This window comes from Pan paniscus, chromosome 5, assembly GCF_029289425.2.
Source record: "Pan paniscus chromosome 5, NHGRI_mPanPan1-v2.0_pri, whole genome shotgun sequence".
Taxonomy (NCBI): Eukaryota; Metazoa; Chordata; class Mammalia; order Primates; family Hominidae; genus Pan; species Pan paniscus.
The window spans coordinates 156,964,349-156,985,573 of record NC_073254.2 but is presented as its reverse complement, the minus strand read 5'-3'; the positions used below and the strand labels follow the sequence as shown (position 1 = coordinate 156,985,573).

The 21,225-nt window shown below is 40.6% G+C and overlaps 1 protein-coding gene across 4 annotated transcripts in view; it reads left to right on the top strand.

Moving 5' to 3' along the window:
- IL20RA (interleukin 20 receptor subunit alpha) overlaps window positions 1–16,990 on the top strand; it is a 43,370-nt gene extending 26,380 nt beyond the window's left edge. For 2 of the 4 annotated variants that reach the window (XM_034962930.4, XM_063605468.1), the window contains exons 2-7: window positions 1,326–1,461; window positions 6,964–7,142; window positions 8,818–8,993; window positions 9,564–9,708; window positions 13,530–13,669; window positions 15,919–16,990. In XM_034962930.4, coding sequence (XP_034818821.1) covers window positions 1,326–1,461; window positions 6,964–7,142; window positions 8,818–8,993; window positions 9,564–9,708; window positions 13,530–13,669; window positions 15,919–16,716 — 1,574 coding nt within the window. In that variant the 3' untranslated portion in view covers window positions 16,717–16,990. The remainder of the gene's footprint in view (window positions 1–1,325; window positions 1,462–6,963; window positions 7,143–8,817; window positions 8,994–9,563; window positions 9,709–13,529; window positions 13,670–15,918) is intronic. The other 2 variants (XM_034962931.3, XM_063605469.1) reach the window with 1 other exon arrangement.
- Window positions 16,991–21,225: the final 4,235 nt, after the last annotated feature.

Here is a 21,225-nt window from a genome sequence, read left to right as displayed (position 1 = left end):
AAGTAGGAGTCATGACAATTATAACACAAGCATACCTACACTCAGCCATCTTTACACTAAAGAGCTAATTTTGCTTAGAATCAGGGTGATATTACAAAGTTTAATTCTAAAGTAAATAATTTTTCTTTTCACTTGGCTTGCAAAATAACAATACATTGTATAAAACTAATCTTAACCAAGGATTACCTCACACATAATTCCTTTCTCTGACATTAGTCCCAGCTACTTTACTCAAGAATTATGATACTTAGCCAAGATTGGACCTGCCATCAGTGACTGAACTAAATTTTATTTCCTAAGTTTGATTGGCAGTATTAATATTTTATATTTTTCAAGTTCATTGATTGACTAGAATGTGCATATTTGTGACAGGATAAGTTGTTCATAAAACCTGATTGGTTATCACTCCATGCTTTGTGATCTTTCCAATATTTTAAATTAATATTTTGATTCCTACATATTACCACTGAATTTTTTCATTTACTTTAATCCAAGGATTATCTTTGCTTTATTTTATAAGAAAGTAGCCTCTCCTTTCCTTTTCCAAGTTTTTAGTAGTTTCTCAATTCTTTACCATTTCTCTACAAGGATTTCTGTAAATTAATCCTCTAGGATACAGTTTTTCTTAGAGTGCACCTATGTGAACATATCAGTGTTTATTTAAATAAATTGTCTTATTTCATTGGTTCCTTTTCTAATTATTGCTTTACTATATTCTTTAGTAAAGGCAGTCCCAATTCTAACCTTTGAAACTCTGGCCTCTTGGGGTCACCTACTCTAAATTTTGTTTTTATATTTAATAAAGAGATTGTTTTAGTTCTCTGCTGTGCATAACAAACTACCCCCAAAACTTAGTGGTTTAAAACAATCATTTTATTATTTCTTAAATTTCTGGGGATTAACTGGGGCTCTGCCAGATGATTCTTCTGCTGGTCTCACACGAGGTCTCTCATGCAGCTTCAGTCTGTGACAGAAGGGGCTAGAATGGCCACAGTAACTTCATTGTGGCCCCTTAATTGGAAGGCTGGGCTCAGCTGGGACACCAGGACAACTGAGCCTCTCTTCGTGCAGTCTCTCAGCATGGTCTCTCCATCAAGTTAGCTGTTATTTTACATAGCAACTCGGGAATTTTTTTGAAAAGCAAAAGTCCTGGCTTAGTCCCAGAGCCACCTCTGCCACATTCTCTTTTCCATTTCAGAGATGTTACACAGGGCATGCATACTGGAAGGCCGTATTGGGGGCCATCTCTGGAGACTAGCTGCTACAGGAATCATGTTTTCCTTTTCTGCCACTAAGACCTCAATTCCTTTCTGCTCCTTTTTCAGTTCCCTGTGTCTCTGGTGGTTTGCCTAAACCTGCAAACATCACCTTCTTATCCATCAACATGAAGAATGTCCTACAATGGACTCCACCAGAGGGTCTTCAAGGAGTTAAAGTTACTTACACTGTGCAGTATTTCATGTAAGTTTCTTCTTTTCCTTTTGGCTAGCTTACAAACACAAGACTCAGACTCTTGTGACTTGTGTAAAGATAAATTCTCTGTGGTATTAAATGTGTTTGAAAAAGAGAAAAGTTTTAGATATTTCAGGTTAAGTTTTCTTGATGTTCTGTAAGATTAAATTAGAAAACAGTTTCTTCATGGAGACAGAGGCATTGGGGGGCTCAGGCAAGGCGAGGTTATTTAGACAGAGAAAAGAAGTTTCTAATAATAAAACATTATTAGGTGGCTGAGCAAACAAGGCAATCCATCATCTCTGAAATTTCTAAGCTGTTTGGAATTATAGGCATCCTTAGACTCCTTGAAACCGCGTGCACATTTGGTGTGATCAGCTGTTACACTTAAAGATAGCAGTGAATAGACATTTCATCTGGCCCTCAAAACTCATTGCAAGCAGGAAAGAATGCAAGACAGATAGTCAGTGTCCATCTTCAGAGAAACAAAGGAAATGGCCACAACCCTGACCACAAACTAGGAACCATCCAAGCCAAATCTTGTGGAATCTGAAGAAACACAGCTGCAGAAACTGAAGGCAAACTTTCACCTTCCCAGCTCCAACCACAGGAAATGATTTCACAAAATAAGTGTAACAGTACGAAGAGGCCCACCTAACAATCTGAGAGCATGGAAATCTAAGGATTGCCACCACCAGAAATTAAGGAAATGTCCCCATGGAGCCCCAGCTGGGTGCCACAGAATATCAGAGATGGCGAAACTGAAATAGAAATCAGGCACACAGGACATGTCCATTGTGGAGGCCCTGTCACAGCCCAGGGAGAAGCTGGGAATGAGCCGGGGTCAGGAGGAAAGGGAGGTGGCACTGGCTGGGAGGCAGCCCAGGAAGGCTACAACATCAGCCTCCTGCAGCCCAAAACCTGAGGGCAGACAGGCTTCACAGGGAGCAAAGGGAATAATGGATTTGGTGAGAGGGTGTTTGATGGAAACAGAAGTTTAAAATTATGGAGAGCATTGGCCGGACGCAGTGGCTCTCACCTGTAATCTCAGCACTTTAGGAGGCCAAGACTTCTGGATCGCATGAGCTCACAAGTTCAAAACCAACCTGTGCAACATGACAAAACCCTGTCTCTACAAAAAATACAAAAATTGGCCGGTCATGATAGTGCATGCCTGTAGTCCCATCTACTTGGGAGGCTGAGGTGGGAGGATGGCTTGAGCTGGAAGGTGGAGGTTCCAATGAGCTGAGATCATGCCACTGCTCTCCAGCCTGGACAATAAAGCCGGGTCTTTTCTCAAACAAACAAACAAACAAAAATTATGGAGAGCAAAAGCTCATTATCTGAGCCCTATTCTTATATCCATTTGCCTGTTCAACAAACAGCTGGCCCCACTCAAAAAGTAATAGTCCCAAGGGAACTAGCATAGTGCCTATTCATAATTACTGGAAGGGGGAAAGAGGAAAACAGAATACAAGTTTCCAGAAAGCTTTGCTATGGAAGTAAGGAAGAATTAAAATAAATAACAGTCCATAATTTTGTTAGAGTGCATAAACAACAGGATCTGTAAAGGTAAAACTCAAAGAAGAGAAAACAGTGAAAGAAGAGTTTCTAAGACAACAGGGAGAACATGCTTTTTTTTAAGGAAGTGTGCAGAGCTTAGGAAAATGCTGGAATATAAAAATACTGTATCAAGATGAAAAACCTGTTAGAGCTAAGTGATAGTAATGGTTGAACAGGTAATAAAAACTGTTTGGAACTGTGTATCATAAATGTGTGGTGTGTCTAGAAAAAAATTGGTAAAAACAATAGCAAGACATATCCTGGTGAAGTTATTGGACTTTAAGATAATTAAATGATTCATGGCCATTTTAGCAAAAGCAGAACTCAAGTTGAGAGAAAGGGAGAATTTCAATCTGGCAACACTCAACAGAATATATCTTGTGAGGAAAAGACAAGTATAACCTAAGACTCTTACTAAGTTCAGTAGACTGGTGTTTGGAAGCAGGTGGGAACTCAGGAGATCACTTTTCTGAGATCTTCCTGGAGGATGAGGTGGCGCACTAACTAAAGATGACCTCCAGCTAACAGAGAGATAAAGACAAACCCAAAAGAAGAACTTAGTGATGACCAAAAGACTGGTAGCATGGATGGAATTCATCTCAGTGTAGAACTAAGACTAAATAGTGATGGAAATGTAATTATAGAAGTTTCTTAGAAATAATTTGAATTTAAACAATAATATAAGGTGGAAAAGGGGGGGGGACTATAAGTGTACTGATTTTCATAGCCAGAAGCCATTAAATGTCATCTAAAATGACAATATTTTATTATTTTAATAATTAACCTCTCAATATTTTTCACAAACCATTTTCTTAATTTAAAAGCTCTTTTAGGAACAAATATGTCTTGTGGTGACAAACATTTGCACTTCTGTAGTTTCTTTAATCTCACTTCAATTTCTTTTTTCTATCAAAGTTCAAGGCACATTGAATTGACTACTTTTATTAAAACCATATGTATGGTATAATCTAATTTTTGTCCATCTATTCTGCTATCATATCGTCCTCCTGTTTATACAGAAGCACAATGAGATATCCAGACTCATACACACCAAATGTTCCAGGGTAATGGGTTTTAGGATGATTTGTTTCTCTTTTGATTATACTTTCTGAATTGTTTGATTGTTTGAATTGAAAAACATTTACCATATTTTCAAAAAAGAATAAAGTCAGTTTTGTCTTTGAAAAAAAAATTCAGATAACTAAAACCAGTGAAAGACTTCAGCAGCGACTCACAGTGACCTCATTTATCTAGAACCTCATTCTCATTTCCAAGGAGTTTCTCAGGAGCCAGTGTTAGAGGAAAGGAATCACTTTGCAGAGAAAAGGCTCGTGAGCATGTCCTTGCCTCCTTATCCATTAGGTGGAGCAAAGAGCTTGCTCTGTCCTTTATGTTTTATGTGATCCAGAAAGGGATTTTTAAAAAATAGACAAGAGTCATCACTGCTTTGTGTGAGCAGATCACTTAGATTGTGCAACTTTTAAAAATATGTTTTTAAAAAGAAGCTTGCGATGTTGGAGTTCTTACATGCCTGTGCATGTGAAAGAGGGACAGGAATATAGGGCAACGTATTTCACTGCCAGAGGGCTCCAAGCTCAGCTCTGGAGTCAGACAGTCCCCAGTTCATAGCCAGGCTACGAACCTAGCTGGGAAGGTTACAGATTATACTTTTATACTTTTGAGTGAAGTTTGTTTCCAAGGTGAAAATTTTCCAAAAGTTTAAATTCTATCCACCAAAACAATTAATGCAAAAAAATAGAATGTAGCACTAAAAACAGAAGTTTTGGCATCAGGGAAGAGTGGTTCAAATCCCAGGAATGCTGTTTACTAGTCATGTGAATTTGAGTGGATCCCTTAATCTCCCTGAGCCTCAGCTGTCTCATCTGTAAAATGGGATGAAAATAAGAGTACCTACCCCCTAGGGTTGTTATGATAATTAGTGAGATAAAGCTTGTAAATCAGAGACCACTGAGGGCCCCATATGGCTGTTTGCCATGCGTGAGTGTCATTACTGGAATATTTGCTGAGTGATTCTGGCCATCATTCATTTATTTTGTTGAAAATCTTGTAAAGAGCCTTTTCTCCTGCATCAGCATCTGTCATGGGAAGCTGCCTTGCCTTTGGCAGAGTGAGGAAGTTTGAGGAGGGAGGGGCCACATAGGCAATGGCAATAGTCTTCAAGCCACAACTCAGGACTCTTTGATGACTCATGAAATGAATGTTGAGGGATATTATTTTTAATGGAAAGGAATGGAATGGTGTGGAATGGACTGGAATGAAAAATAACTGAATGCGAGGCATTTGGTAAAGTTTAAATATTTTCTTGTACAATTTTTGTTTTAATATGTTACATAGTTTTATATTTTGTGAGCTGAATCACAATGTAAAATGTATTTTTCTTTTCCCTGTGGATCATGGTCAAAAAAAAAATTGAAAGCCCCTAAGTAACAGTGATCACTTGGATGGAGAAGTTGATCAGTAAGATCTGACTATATTTCTGATGTCTTTTGGTAGGTATGGTACTTAGGAAATGGGAAACATTTACTTTCAGAAATCTGTTGCCATATTCTGAAAAGAGAAAATATCCTTAAGCTTTGGCAATACATGGACATATCCTCTTTCTCAAGACGCACTCTTCCCTTGACCTTTATGATATTTTTTTCTCATCCCTCTTTAGTTGCTATTTCCAGGTCTTCTTTCTATCCAACCTTTAAATCTTGACGCTCCTGAAATTTTATCCTAGACTTTGTTTTGTTTCCATGGATCATTCATTCATGCTTGTGCCATCAATGAGCAGTTTGATGACATTGACTCCAAAATCCCTACCTCCCACACACATGTCTCTCCTGAGACCCATTGCCCACTGGGCATCTGCAGTGGGATATCTCTAACATACTCAGGCTCAAGGCATCGAAAGTGAACATCTTGTCTTCCCCTCCTGCTCTGCCTCCCCATTCATTTCCCAAATCTGTTCTGTCTCAGTGCTCTTTATCGTAGTAAATATCACCACCATTCCACCCATCTGCCCCAGACAGAAAGAGACAGCATCCTTAACACCTTCATTTCCCTAATCTGTTACATGTTTTCTATCACCAAGTCCTATCTCCTAATATTTCTTGCTTTTGTCCTGTCCTTATTTATCCTACTGCCCCCGTCCTTGTCCAAGCGACCTACATCTTCCCCTGGACCACTGTAGTGTCCTCTCAGCTGTTCCCTAGGCTGCCACTTGTAACCCATCACCTTTCCCAAACTGCCTCCCCTGTCCCTTTCACTGGCTTATCACATGTTACCTGAACTCTACACTTCAGTCTCTCCCACCTGAAAAGGGCTGAAAATATTGCCACCTCCCTATTTGCTATGGGGGTTGTGTTTTTAATAAAGAAAATGAAAATCAGTATGACCAACCTAGTCAATATTATCATCATCACTATAATTATCAAAAATGCAGATTTCTGTATGCACTCCAGCCTCGTGTATTTTCCCTAGAATCATTGATACTTAGATTTTTGTATGCTATGAGAACGTCAAAGTAATTTTTCTTCCAAGAAAAAAAGACAAACTGTTCTTCAAACAATCCGTCAAACTGACCTCGTGTACATAGTAGACTAAAAACCTACACAGATAATTACTAGAAGAATTGATCACACAATATGTAAAAATTTCACTGTAGCCAAAGAATAACAATAAAATATATGCTTTCAAAATATACTATCCACATTATAATTCACAGAAAGAAAGGTGATTACAGAAACTCTGACTCATGTTCCTGACAGCTGATGAAAAAAATTGCCCGCCGCAAAAGTGGATTCTTTTTTATCTCAATGACAGGCACTTTTGTTTTTCTGAAGAGAAGGTCGTCAGTTCCATTCAGTTTTATAAAATGACTGAGTTTTTTTATTGTAAAGTATAGAGGGCACCTCATTATTAATTCAGCTTCTTTCTTAGCAGATATGGGCAAAAGAAATGGCTGAATAAATCAGAATGCAGAAATATCAATAGAACCTACTGTGATCTTTCTGCTGAAACTTCTGACTACGAACACCAGTATTATGCCAAAGTTAAGGCCATTTGGGGAACAAAGTGTTCCAAATGGGCTGAAAGTGGACGGTTCTATCCTTTTTTAGAAAGTAAGTAATGCCATTATTGCAATGGTCAGTTAAACATGTATTCATATCAGGTTTAACAGTCTCAGCCTCACAGACAGCCTTGCCCAGAGGAAGGTACTCTGCTTGGCTGTATTCTGGACCAGTGGGTTGAGTGAGCAGGACAAAGTCCTTAACCTTGCTGGCTCTGAGTCTCACCTTGATTGACTGATTGATTCATTGACTGTAGAGACAGGGCCTCATTATGTTGCCAGGCTGGTCTCAAACTCCTGGGCTCATGCTATCTTCCCACCTCAGCTTCTGAAAGTGTTAGGGTTACAGGCATGAGCCACTGCACCCAGCCTGAGTCTCATCTTTAGAGTGAAAGGTTTAACCAAGTGGTCTCTAAGATCTCTCCCAGATCTAAAATTGATACTAGATGACAATGATATCAAATTTTGACTTTGTCTTACACTTTGTGGAAGCTGTGTAATTTGAGGAACAAAATGACTTTATTTAATGTGGGTTTATGGACTATTAATGTCTCCACAAGATTGATTAAACATTGTCCTGATTATCACTATGCTTCTTCTTGTATGAACTTGGTAGTGTGATGATGTAATTTCCAAGTGTAACCCAGAATTAAGGCAACTTCTTCCTGGTATTTACTTTTAAAATGTTGCCATCCCCTGAGCTATGGCTGACTCAGTCATGAAGGACCCACTCAGGGCTGCCATAATGAGCTCTGCAAGCGCTCCATAAGTCCAGGAGCCCTTCCGGATCAGAGGTCAGAAAACTACCCTTGGGACAAATCCAACAACACCCTTTCTGTTTTTCTACAAGCCAAGAGTTAAGAATGGTATTTATATTTTTAAATAGTTTCTAAAAATCCAAGGAATATTTTGTGACATTGAAAAAGTAAAGGAAATTGAAATGTTGATGTCTATTCATAAATAAAGTTTTATTGGGACACAAGCCACACTCATTTGTTTACACAGTTACCTTAGATTGCTTTCGCAATACAGCAAGAGTGGAGTAGTGCAACAGAGATCATATGGCCTGCGATGCCTGAAATATTTACTGTCCAGACCTTTAGGATAAAAGTCGCCTGGTCTCTGTTCTAGATCATTCTAATCACATCTCTGATTTTCCACTTATCAAATCATGTTGTTGTCATTTATCACCAACTTTTCAAGTCACAGAAATGTTACAAACAGTTTTGATTGTATTAACCATCTACTGTTTATGCATGTGACTAAGGAAACAGAATACTTGAGTTTGCTGTTCTAACATGGGATCAGGCTGTGTGAAGGTTGGTTTCAGGATGGTTTCAAGATTTGGCATATCTCAGGCCCACCTTAGTACATTTTGAGGCATCTCCTGTAAGAAGGTGTCTTTTAAGGCTGGGCGCGGTGGCTCATGCCTGTAATCCCAATACAAAAATTAGCTGGGTGTGTTGGTGGGCACCTGTAATCCTAGCTACTTGGGAGGCTGAGGCAGGAGAATCACTTGAACCCAGGAGGTGGAGGTTGCAGTGAGCCAAGATCGTGCCATTGCACTCCAGCCTAGGCGACGGGGCAAGACTCCATCTCAAAAAAAAAAAAAAAAAAAAAAAGGATGTCTTTTAGGGCCTTGATCCAAGTAGGATTATATGGTAGCTTTACCTAAGGTAATTATTTTTCATCTGAACATGATAATACCCTCTTTCTCCCCCTTTAAGCACAAATTGGCCCACCAGAGGTGGCACTGACTACAGATGAGAAGTCCATTTCTGTTGTCCTGACAGCTCCAGAGAAGTGGAAGAGAAATCCAGAAGACCTTCCTGTTTCCATGCAACAAATATACTCCAATCTGAAGTATAATGTGTCTGTGTTGAATACTAAATCAAACAGAACGGTAAGCCTGAAATGGAATGGGGCATACATTCATGTACCACTCTGTAGCTAATGTGGGAACAAACAACCCTGATGCATTGATTCTCTGCATGTGAATCTGGGAAGTCATGATGTTCAAAAGATACGCCACACAAAATAAAGTTCTATATACAGAAATTTTACAGAACTAACTTCAGATCTTCTTTACAGAAACTCTGTTGACAGGATATGGTGTTGTTATTGGAGTGTAGAGAGATTGTACACTTCACTTTGATGAAGAGCTTTCATTTGCACAGTCTTTCTCTGAGAAGAAAAAAAAAATGTGAGCAAGGACCCAGGACAATGAATAAGAACTCTATCCATGTGTTGTTTAGAATTGTTCTCAGCATTGGTCCAGTTCCTGACCATGCTCTGCTGAGCTAAAGGAAAAGAGTATATTGAAACTGTTGCTGAAAAAAAAAAAAAAAAAAGCTTATACTGATAGTAAAGAATTAAATGGTGCCTTGGTCTTCTGTTTCCTTCTACAGTTATTTGTCTGGGGTGGTCCCAGAAATGTCTGGCTCTAACCAATGTTTGCAATTCCCTATCCTAGTGGTCCCAGTGTGTGACCAACCACACGCTGGTGCTCACCTGGCTGGAGCCGAACACTCTTTACTGCGTGCACGTGGAGTCCTTTGTCCCAGGGCCCCCTCGCCGTGCTCAGCCTTCTGAGAAGCAGTGTGCCAGGACTTTGAAAGGTAAGCTTTAAAAAATCTTTGCTGGTCTAGGAAGGAGATCTGCTAAAACTAGAAGTCGGTATGATGGTTTAGACAAGGTTTTGACAAATCCGTGTTTAACAGAAACAGGCTGAGGCAAAGGCAGAAACAACTACCACTAGAAATGCGTGGAGCAGCCTGGGACTCTGCCACTGAGCTTGGCCGACGTTCAGAAGTGTTCTCACACCCTCGGAGAACTCATACAGGTCCCGTGTCCACTGCCAGCTTCTTTCCATGGTCCTTCGGCCACCTGCCTTGTGAATTAACAATGAAGAACTTTTACACATGCCTTTTTTCTTCTTTAAAATCATAATCAGGCTGGGCGTGGTGGCCCACACCTGAAATCTCAGCACTTTGGGAGGCCAAGGAGGGAGGCTGGCTTGAGCCCAGGAGTTTAAGACCAGCCTGGGCAACATAGTGAGACCTCATCTCTATAAAAAATAAAATCAACCAGGCTTGGTAGTGCATGCCTGTAGTCCTAGCTACTCAGGAGGCTGAGATGGGAGGATCACCTGAGCCCAGGAGAGGCTGCAGTGAGCCATAGGTGCACCACTGCACTCCAGCTTGGGCAACAGAGTGAGACCTTGTCTCAAAAAATAAAAAATAAAATCATAACCACTCTGATTGATAGAAATTCTGTGGTCTTCAAGAACATCAGACAATTTTATTGCTAGAAACAAAGCATTATTCTAAAACCACTGTAAAGCAGCATTCATTTTTTACTTTCCCTGGGGAATACTAATTATAGGTGCTTCCAGTTGTGTTCAAGTGCCACTAATTGGCTGCATGAGGGTCTGGGATCCACAAATCAGTGATCACTTCCTTATCCTTACAGTTGCTTCTATTTCCTTTTATTTATCTCCTCTTCACATTTTCTACACTGGGCTGCCAAGGAACTGTGATTGGAGATACCCATTCCTATAAGAAGACATAGAGTTGTGAGCTTGGCATTTGTTTAATTTTTCTGCCTTCACAGTGAGAGGAGCTTTAACTAAAAACTTGAAAATTGAAAAAAAATACATCCTAAAGTTTGCCTGCATCGAAGGGCTCTTCATCCATTATTCCTCCGCTTCTTTTCCAAACAGCTGGTCTAGAGACAGAGGCCCACGACCTCCACCCCATGCCTTGGCTCTATCACCAGCCATGGATAGGAATCGATAACCCCTGCTTTCCTCCTCCCTCACCCCTCCCACCTTTCATGATGAAACTGTCCGAAAGTAAAGAAAGGGAACTTTGTGAGTACATGTGAAAAGCGCAAGGCTTTGCCTTTGACTCTCTGTCTTTATCATAGCTTTTCTTTTACGATGAAGGAGTCTCTACCATATATCAAATGAAACTAAAATGCCAAGCAAAACAAAGCATATTGAAGAAATCGTATTCGTATTTGGGAGAAGTGCTCTCTTTACTAACACCTTAATCAGTGCCAGCTGGTGGGAATGAATTTCCAGTGGAAATCATTAACACAATTGGAGCAAAAGCAACAAAATGCAGATTAAATTCAAAACTTCTCAGTAAGCAGATGAAGCCCACTTTCTCACTAATATGAAAAAAGTGACCAAGTGCAGTGGATCACGCCTATAATAACAGCACTTTGGGAGGCCGAGGCAGGAGGATCACTTGAGCCCAGGAGTTCAAGACCAGCCTGGGCGTCATGGTGAAACCCCCATCTCTACTAAACATACAAACTTAGCCAGGCATGGTGGCACACACCTTTAGTCCAAGCTACTTGGGAAGCTGAGATGGGAGGATCACCTGAGCCTGGGGAAGTCAAGGCTACAGTGAGCCGTGATTGTGCCACTGCACTCCAGCCTGGGCAACAGAGTGAAACCCTGTCTCAAAAAAAAAAAAAGAAAGAAAGAAAAATTAATGGAATAACAAGGCTCTATTTCTGGTTCTGAACCCGTGCTATCCCAGCTGTTAGACCACCAGAGATATCTTTCCAACACACTGGTGTGAGGACCTGCTTTCTGAATAATCAGTATTACCTCTATTGGAACTATTCTTTAAAACATACTTCTGCTCTCTCGTCCCCCATCCCTAAAATACAATTATAGTTTATTAGGTTTGTTGTAGTAAACATGGGTTAGTGTATACTAAATGCTATCAGTCATTGTTATGACTTTTTTCAATTAGGACAGGCTCAATCCAGGGACCAGGGATTGTATTAAGAGGGTTGGACTGAGTTATAGGCTACAAGCAGGGCAGGTGGTGTTCTGACACCCGCAGCATCCGCATTGCAGCATTGGCACGTCTCTGTATGGAACCTGGTGATGAATGTGCTCCTTGGGAATTGTGCAGGGTAACAGGCCCGCATGCGGAACTTTTCCCACCGGCTCTTGTTGACCACCCTCATCAGCCATGACACATCTGTTTCGCTTTCAACTGGATAGTTAACCAGATAGTGACTTTGCTGCTTTCTCTTGGGCCCAAGCATCAAGAGCATCCAACATTCTCCTGGATTAGAATGCTCCGGTCACACTCCTGCTGGTTTTGTTAGTGTGTAAGGAGCACACTCGGACTTCTGTCATTTGTGCTGAAGCTGCTCTTTTTCCTACAGCTGTATCAGTCAGGATTCTCCAGAGAAACAGGACCAATAGAATACATATAGATGCACATATCGATATATTTATTTGTTTAGAAATATTGATTTATTTTAAGGCATTGGCTCACAGGATCGTAGAGTCTGGCAAGTCCGAATTTATAGGATAGGCAGGCTGGAGACCCACGGAAGAGTTGATGTTTGCAGTTCGCACCCAAAGGTAGTCTGCTGGCAGAATTCCTTGTTCCTTAGGGTCATCAAGACATTTTTTATGAAAGTCTTCAATTGATTGGATGAGACTCACCCACATTATAGGTAGTAATCTGCTTTACTCAAAAACCTGCTGATTGAAATGTTAGACTCCCGTTAAAAAAAAAACGACAACAACAAAAACCTTCACAGAAGGCTCTAGAATAATGTTTAGCCAAATATCTGCATACTGTGGCCTAGCCAACTGGACATGTAAAATGTACCATCACAACTTCCAAGTATACCACAGTGGCTTAACAAGTATGAGCTAGTCACGATGAGCTCTAGTCATCAGCTATATGGCCTGATCAATGGTGTGGGCCAGGGCTGCTTTTATTAAAATGACTTCCCAGGTCTTTTCATTCCTCTGCGGACTTTTACTCATCATGAGCACAGCAGGCCCGGGAAGGGAGTTAACTGCCATTCGCACTGTACCCTGTCCAGCCACCTCCCTACACACATCCCCAGGCTCCAGCCCTACCCAGAAAGTCCAGCCAACAGTGCAAGAACAGTTCTGCTACTCATATAAAAGTGGCGTCATGCATTCATGTCTTTCAGTGAACATGCAGAAAGATTGAGTCAAACAGGTGGCGTGGAAAAGTGGAGCAATTCAATGGGATCTTCACTGGTGGGTTTTGCTGTTTGTTTGAAATTCTGTGACTTACTTGAATATCAAATACACTTACTTTCAAATATAAGAACCTGCATGAATCTCATAGCCAGACATACAACGGTGGAACATGTGCTGACTTGGATGATTGATGTATTCTTAGTGTAAACATTTAAGGTACACTCAGATGATTCCTTCAGACCGTCTCTTGTCAGGGAGAGTAAGAATTCTGAGACTGCTTATAACATTTAGTTTAAGCTTCTCAACGTAGAGGTGAGAAAACTGAGTTCCCAAATGTAAGTGATCTGCGCAGAAGCAGCTTAACGATACCAGGTTTTTCCCATCACATCAAATCACAACTATCTAATCCCTTCCCCCGAATTCCCACCTTTTTTTTTTTTACAGATCAATCATCAGAGTTCAAGGCTAAAATCATCTTCTGGTATGTTTTGCCCGTATCTATTACCGTGTTTCTTTTTTCTGTGATGGGCTATTCCATCTACCGATATATCCACGTTGGCAAAGAGAAACACCCAGCAAATTTGGTGAGTACTTGGTGTGGCAGGGTTCTTTATTATAATAGTACACCTCCAGGAGGACAGAAGAGGAGGTTCTAGAACAGATTCAGTTCCCTTTAAGGGCAGAGTGAATTTAAAGTTAAATAGCTGGTGAATTAAAAAACAGTTTCTGGGCTGGGCATGGTGGCTCACGCCTGTAATCCCAGCACTTTGGGTGGCCGAGGCAGTTGGATCACTTGAGGTCAGAAGTTCAAGACCAGCCTGGCCAACAGTGTGAAACCCCATCTCTACTAAAAATGCAAAAATTAGCTGGGTGTGGTAATGCATGCCTATAATCCCAGCTACTCGGGAGGCTGAGACAGGAGAGTCACTTGAACCTGGGAGACCAAGATTGCGGCAAGCCGAAACTGTGCCACTGCACTCCAGCCTGGGTGACAGAGTGAGGCTCTGTCTCAAAAAAAAAAAACAAAAAAAAAACCACGCTTTCTGGATTAGCTGACTAACAGAACGTTTTTCCTTAGCTTTGAAAAGATGTTCTATTTAACCACCAGATTATACAAGGTCCCACAGATAAATTCAGTCATGATCCCTGCCCTGCCCTTCTAGAAGTTCAAGCCTAGTCGGGGACAAGAATTTCAAAATAACACATGAAGGCTAAGATGAGAGCAGGCACTGGGAACTCTGGGGGTACATGGAGGGCCCCAAAACCCTACACAGGGGCTCAGCTCTCATGCCAGGGCTTGGCTATGAGAGGTGAGTAGGATTTAGGATCCGTAGTGCAGGCAGAAGAAACAGCAAGGTGGATGTGTGGAAACTGCATGACACCCCTAAACAAGGAGGCTCCAGATGAGGAGCTAGAGAAGATGAGACTGGAGAGTGGGCGGTGGGTCCAAGTAAGGGGAGAGCTGGGGTGCTGTTCTAAGGAGCTCGGCCTCATTCTACTGGCAAAGAGAAATCTCCATAGGGTTTTAGGTTAGGAGCATCATAGTTAGTATCAAGGTTTAGATCCAACCAGATATTAGTTCCAGGAAAACTTAGAGCGGAGTAAGACTAGAAACAAGAAAAGCACCTAGGGAACTGTAGCTTTGTCCAGGGGAGAGAAGATTCAAGTCTAACAGGCGAGAGTGGGATATCAGGCTAGAGAGAAAGACATGGAATGGAAACACACTTAGGAGGAACATGGCCATGACTTAATCCTTCACAGTAAGAAGAAGCAAGAAAGAAGAAAGAAACCCACAGAGGTGGGACAATGTGCTGAAGGGTTCTGAAGGGCTGAGCATATTTTTAACAATCAAAACCATTTTCTTGGGAACTATTAAAAGATGTGTTCACGTGTACATGATAACATACCTTGTTTCCTGTTAGTTCAGTTTGTAAGTTTTTCTATGATTCTGCCTGCATTCAGGTTTCAGAGTTGGCTTCTTAATGGCATTGGGAGACCTTTTCTGGAAGGAACATTCACAGGAGAATTGACCACCTGTGATTTTTTTGAAACTTAAAATGTAAAAGATTGAGGCTGAAGGTTCTGTTTTGTAAAGTTAAATGAAATCACATGGTAGAGTGACAATGAGGATTGTAACTCATGCTCTCTTAGATAACAGGTATCTTTCATGGTACCCACAGCAATATTTTAATCTCATCTGAGCTTCCTTGACATGATTTAGAGTTTCTCTGTCTACCATAAACTGGCAGATGAATTTCCTTTTTTGGCTCTATTATAGCATGATAAGAATGGTGTAAGGGGTAAAAACTATCCCTGCTCATATATCTCCCTCCTTTTCTACATCCAGTTCTCATGCCTGTCTGCATTTCAAGTATATCCAAAAACAGGGCAGGTAGCCCAGGTAACCACAGCTTATTAACAAGTACATAGCAAACTATAAATAAAACAATGTCACAAACTCTGCCACACTCAGTCTTTGCTACTCTTCATGTGGCTGAGATTCTGACTTTACAGAATGTAAAAAAGGTCAAGAAATGAAGCAACTCCTCTGCCAGTTAGAAGAGGGGGCACCAATGCCCCAGCCCCAGCCCTGGACTGGAGAAATACCCACCCAGCGAACCACTTCTCGCTTCCAACTATCTTTTGTGTGTCTTGGGTCTCTTGCCTCCCAGTGAGTGAGGTTTTCTGTATATTGCAAGCATAACTTTCATTTACATGAGTTGGTAAGAGTAGGTCTTTAAAACTGTCTGGTGACAAGATATTCTACCTAACAGCTGTTTTTAATGCCTCTCTAAAGTGAAAAGGTGAAAACCATTCTCTTTTCTCTTTATAGATTTTGATTTATGGAAATGAATTTGACAAAAGATTCTTTGTGCCTGCTGAAAAAATCGTGATTAACTTTATCACCCTCAATATCTCGGATGATTCTAAAATTTCTCATCAGGATATGAGTTTACTGGGAAAAAGCAGTGATGTATCCAGCCTTAATGATCCTCAGCCCAGCGGGAACCTGAGGCCCCCTCAGGAGGAAGAGGAGGTGAAACATTTAGGGTATGCTTCGCATTTGATGGAAATTTTTTGTGACTCTGAAGAAAACACGGAAGGTACTTACCTCACCCAGCAAGAGTCCCTCAGCAGAACAATACCCCCGGATAAAACAGTCATTGAATATGAATATGATGTCAGAACCACTGACATTTGTGCGGGGCCTGAAGAGCAGGAGCTCAGTTTGCAGGAGGAGGTGTCCACGCAAGGAACATTATTGGAGTCGCAGGCAGCGTTGGCAGTCTTGGGCCCGCAAACGTTACAGTACTCATACACCCCTCAGCTCCAAGACTTAGACCCCCTGGCGCAGGAGCACACAGACTCGGAGGAGGGGCCAGAGGAAGAGCCATCGACGACCCTGGTCGACTGGGATCCCCAAACTGGCAGGCTGTGTATTCCTTCGCTGTCCAGCTTCGAGCAGGATTCAGAGGGCTGCGAGCCTTCTGAGGGGGATGGTCTCGGAGAGGAGGGCCTTCTATCTAGACTCTATGAGGAGCCGGCTCCAGACAGGCCACCAGGAGAAAATGAAACCTATCTCATGCAATTCATGGAGGAATGGGGGTTATATGTGCAGATGGAAAACTGATGCCAACGCTTCCTTTTGCCTTTTGTTTCCTGTGCAAACAAGTGAGTCACCCCTTTGATCCCAGCCATAAAGTACCTGGGATGAAAGAAGTTTTTTCCAGTTTGTCAGTGTCTGTGAGAATTACTTATTTCTTTTCTCTATTCTCATAGCACGTGTGTGATTGGTTCATGCATGTAGGTCTCTTAACAATGGTGGTGGGCGCCTGGAGTCCAGGGGCTGGCCGGTTGTTCTATGCAGAGAAAGCAGTCAATAAATGTTTGCCAGACTGGGTGCAGAATTTATTCAGGTGGATGTACTCTGGCCACTTGGTTCATTATTTTCAAACAAGCACACTTGTACAATTATTTTCTAGGTACCTCCCATGTGCACATAGCACTGTAAAAAATATTTCCCAAAGATCACTCATTTCATAAATACCACTTTTTCAGAATTGGGTTTACTGCGAGCAGGAGGAGATACTTAAAACATGCACATATACCAGGTTGGTGGTAAGTGGGTCACATGTGAAAACCTCAACTATTTAATCATCATGATTCATATTTTGAGTGAATACATCAGGCACAGACCTTCATGATATCACACACTCTTGGCTACTTTAAGAGGCCATCTTTAATACTTTATGAGTAGTTCTGGAGTGTAAACATAAACGAATATTCTTTTGTAGTCAGAAAAGTGTCCTCTCAATAATTTAGTAGGGGCTTATTGTCTCTCAAAACTAACCTAAAAGAAAATGACACATTTTATAATAGAATATATTTATTTCTGGAAGTGTGTTTTCAAAAAGATATTTACATAGTCTGTAAACTAGAAAGTGTTAAGTAAAGCTCTAGATTACTGTGTTACTATTATAATATTAAACATTCGAATAGGCAGTCGTTCAAAGACTTTTTGGAATATCTATGAATGAATATTCTCTATTCTTATAATATTAAAACCCATAAGTAAATATAGGACATACAAAAGAAATAAGTTAAATGACTATGTAAGGGAGAGTTTATTAAAATTTGATGAAATTTACTGTAGGAACTAAACTATGCCATAAAACAATAGCTTTCTAGTTCAATTCCAGTAACTGTTCCCATCTCCTTTACCACTTGTTAAGAAAATTAAATTCTTCAGTCACGCTGCTTTAAAATGGGATAAAATCTATTAAGTTGAACCATATATAATTGTTGATATTTGGCTGTTTTTAATCTGACAAGCAGTAACTTCCTATGGTTTGCCTTAATATATATTTGTTTTAATCATGAACTCATAATCCACTGATGCTCTTTCGTGAGAAGAAATATCACCCATATTTCCTTATTGATATTTTTGGTACAGGCAGACAACCCTGGTAGGAGAGATGGATTCTGGGGTCATGACCTTTCGTGATTATCCACAAATGCAAACAGTTTCAGATCTAATGGTTTAATTTAGAGAGTAATTATATTAATCAGAGTGTTCTGTTATTCTCAATCTTTATAGAAATGATTCTGCTGGTTTTGAAGAACAGATGTATTACACTAACTGTAAAAGTAGTTCAAGAGTGAGAAAGAATAAATTGTTATTAAGAGCAAAAGAAAAATAAAGTGATTGATGATAGTTCTGCTTATTAATTCCATTCACAAAATATTCTCTAAGCACCTAATATGTCCTTCAGTGTCCTCATCTGTGCAATAGAAATAAGAGCTGCCTTAGGGCTGTTTTGAGGATAAAAGAGTTGGACTATAGAAGGTACTTAGACCTGTGCTGGGCACATAGTGAGTGCTCCCTAAGTGTTTGTCATCATCATCATTAACTGCCAGGTCCCATTACTAACTGCCAGAAAGAAACGCCATTTAGACATACAACTATTGTGATTCAAAGGCAGACCTTGTCTAACTCTGTTTTTCTTGCCGGAGAGTAAATAGTAATTTGCTTCCTACTTTGTGCCCTCAGATTGAAATCCTTCAGTGGTTCAGCCACATTATCTGGCTTCGTAAAAGGGGAATCTAATTCTGAGTTGCTTTTACATCTCTTGTTATTCCAAGCATGTCAGAAATATTGAGCATTCTCTAATTTTGCTGCTTCAGTTCTTTGCAACATATGCATATATTGAGTCTATATATATACACACACATTCAAACATGAGCATACAGTAGATATTTCTCGTGGGGGTGGCGACATCTTCTTAGATGCGGTATATCTGTGTGGGAGGCAGCTGTCATGCATCCTGTTCCTCCTGTGGCCACGCCTCACCATCTCCAAGAAGCCACCCTTTGGTCCGCTTCAGATTCCATCTCTGTGCCTGAGGTTCAAGTGGAGCTGAGAAGTTGAAGTTTCAGAGTCCGACAAGTATAGTTGGTCCTCTGTATCTATGGGTTCAGCATCCATGGATTCAACCAATAGCAAATCAAACATTCATTAAAAAAAAAAAATCCACAAAGTTCCAAAAAGTGAACCTTGAATTTGCATCGCACTGAGTACTACACTGAATGCACTTAAATGAACTGATGTCTAGGCCTATTGGGCATTACAAGCAATCTAGAGATGATGGAAAGTATACAGGAGAATGTGTGTAGGTTATCTACACCATTTTATACCATGGACTTGAGCATCCGTGGATTTTGGTATCCTCAGGGGTCCTGGAACCAATCCCCAGTGAATACCAAGGGACAACTATGCTGTTCATCTTATCCCTGGACATTCCCAGGATTTTATATACCACTTGAACATCAGTTAAGTTTTCCTTATCTAATAGAAATAAAAAACATCTATTAGCAGCTCCATTTCCACGCCCCATAAATCCTAAACAACTGGTGAACGAAAATACCACCTCTACAAAGTAAGTGAAACATAGTGCCATGTCTTCCTCTCAAGAAGGAAGTGAGGGAAGTGAACTTGTCACTGGAGCCCATAACATGGGAAAGATCTGGTGCCTGCCCATGCCGAGCCCAACTGGAAGGAAATCAGTGCAGAGAAAAACTATTTGTACAGCCCAGAGCACAAGACCGCCAGCTTGGTAAATCTAATGAGAACATTAAACAGAGGATTGGTTGTCATGGATGGGTACCCCTGGGTCATTAATCAAGTTATTTCTGGCCCACACATTACCACCCCCACATCTTGCAGATTAATTTTTGCTAAATTATCTTAGAAGAACTTTTCCTTTTTAATTCCTCACATTGTATCTTCCATAAACCTATCTACAGATAGTTTTCAAAGATTTTGCTCAAAAGCATGTACCTATAATTTTTAAAATAAATAGTGCTATGGTTATGGGTATTTTAACAATAGCTTTTATTTTTATTATAGAAGATATATATTAAGATATATGTATACATATTCATTGTAGAGTAACTAGAAATAAATAGGGGAAGAAAGAAAAATTACCTATAATACTGTCACCCAGATTTAACCACCATAAACATATTTGAATAGAGAAATGATTCTCAACTGGGAGAATTTTTGTCCCCCAGGGGATATGTGGCAATGTCTAGAAAATTTTTGATCGTCACCACTCAGGAGGAGGGTGCTGCTGGCATGTAGGGGGCCAAGGCCAGGTATAAATACTGCTAAACATCCTACCATAACAAAGAGTTATCCAGCCCAAAATGCCAATAGTGCCTCAGTTCATAAACCTTGGTGTAGGACTTTCCGGATATTTTCATTGCATGTATGTAAATATTTTTGCCAAAAGTGGGGATTATATTGGATTATTTTATAACTTGCTCCTTTCACTCAAAAATATGTAACTATCTGATTTTAACTACAGATTAAGTTTATAATGCACCAATCTTATTCAAGCTAGAACATTTGAAACAACAGATTGGGAATTATTTTTTCCAAACATAATGCTTTAAAACAGTTTTAGGCCAGGCATGGTGGCTCCCGCCTGTAATCCTGGCACTTTGGGAGGCCGAGGTGGGCAGATCACTTGAGGTCAGGAGTTTGAGATCAGCCTGGCCAACATGGTGAAACCCCATCTGTACTAAAAATACAAAAATTAGCCAGGCGTGGTGGCATGTGCCTATAATCCCAGCTATTCAGGAGGCTGAGGCGGGAGAATCACTTGAACCTGGGAGGCGGAGGTTTCAGTGAGCCAAGATGGCACCACTGCACTCCAGCTGGGGTGACAGAGCGAGAGTCCGTCTCAAATAAAATAAAATAAAAATGAAAATAAAATAGATTTAGCCAAGCAGCAACCAAAAATACTGTAAGTCCTTTAAAGATAACTGAACCTCTCAAAAACATTATTTCCTGAAAATTACTACCTCTCCAAACTGGCTGGATGACTATTCTGGTCATGTATCGTCCCTTATTGGAGATAGACCCTCTGTGCTTAGTTCCTACTACCACTTCTCCCAAGCCTTGGGTCCTCAGTGACATGTGCTTGAAGGCAGCCTTGGCCATGCAGGCCATTACTTTGACCATCTCAGCAGGACTGATGTTCCTCCAGCCTCCTTGGCCCATTTGGTGGCTGCAAAACTTCAGTCCTACTAGTTTTAATCTTTAACAAATTTTCCCTTTGATTTTCACTTCTGGTTT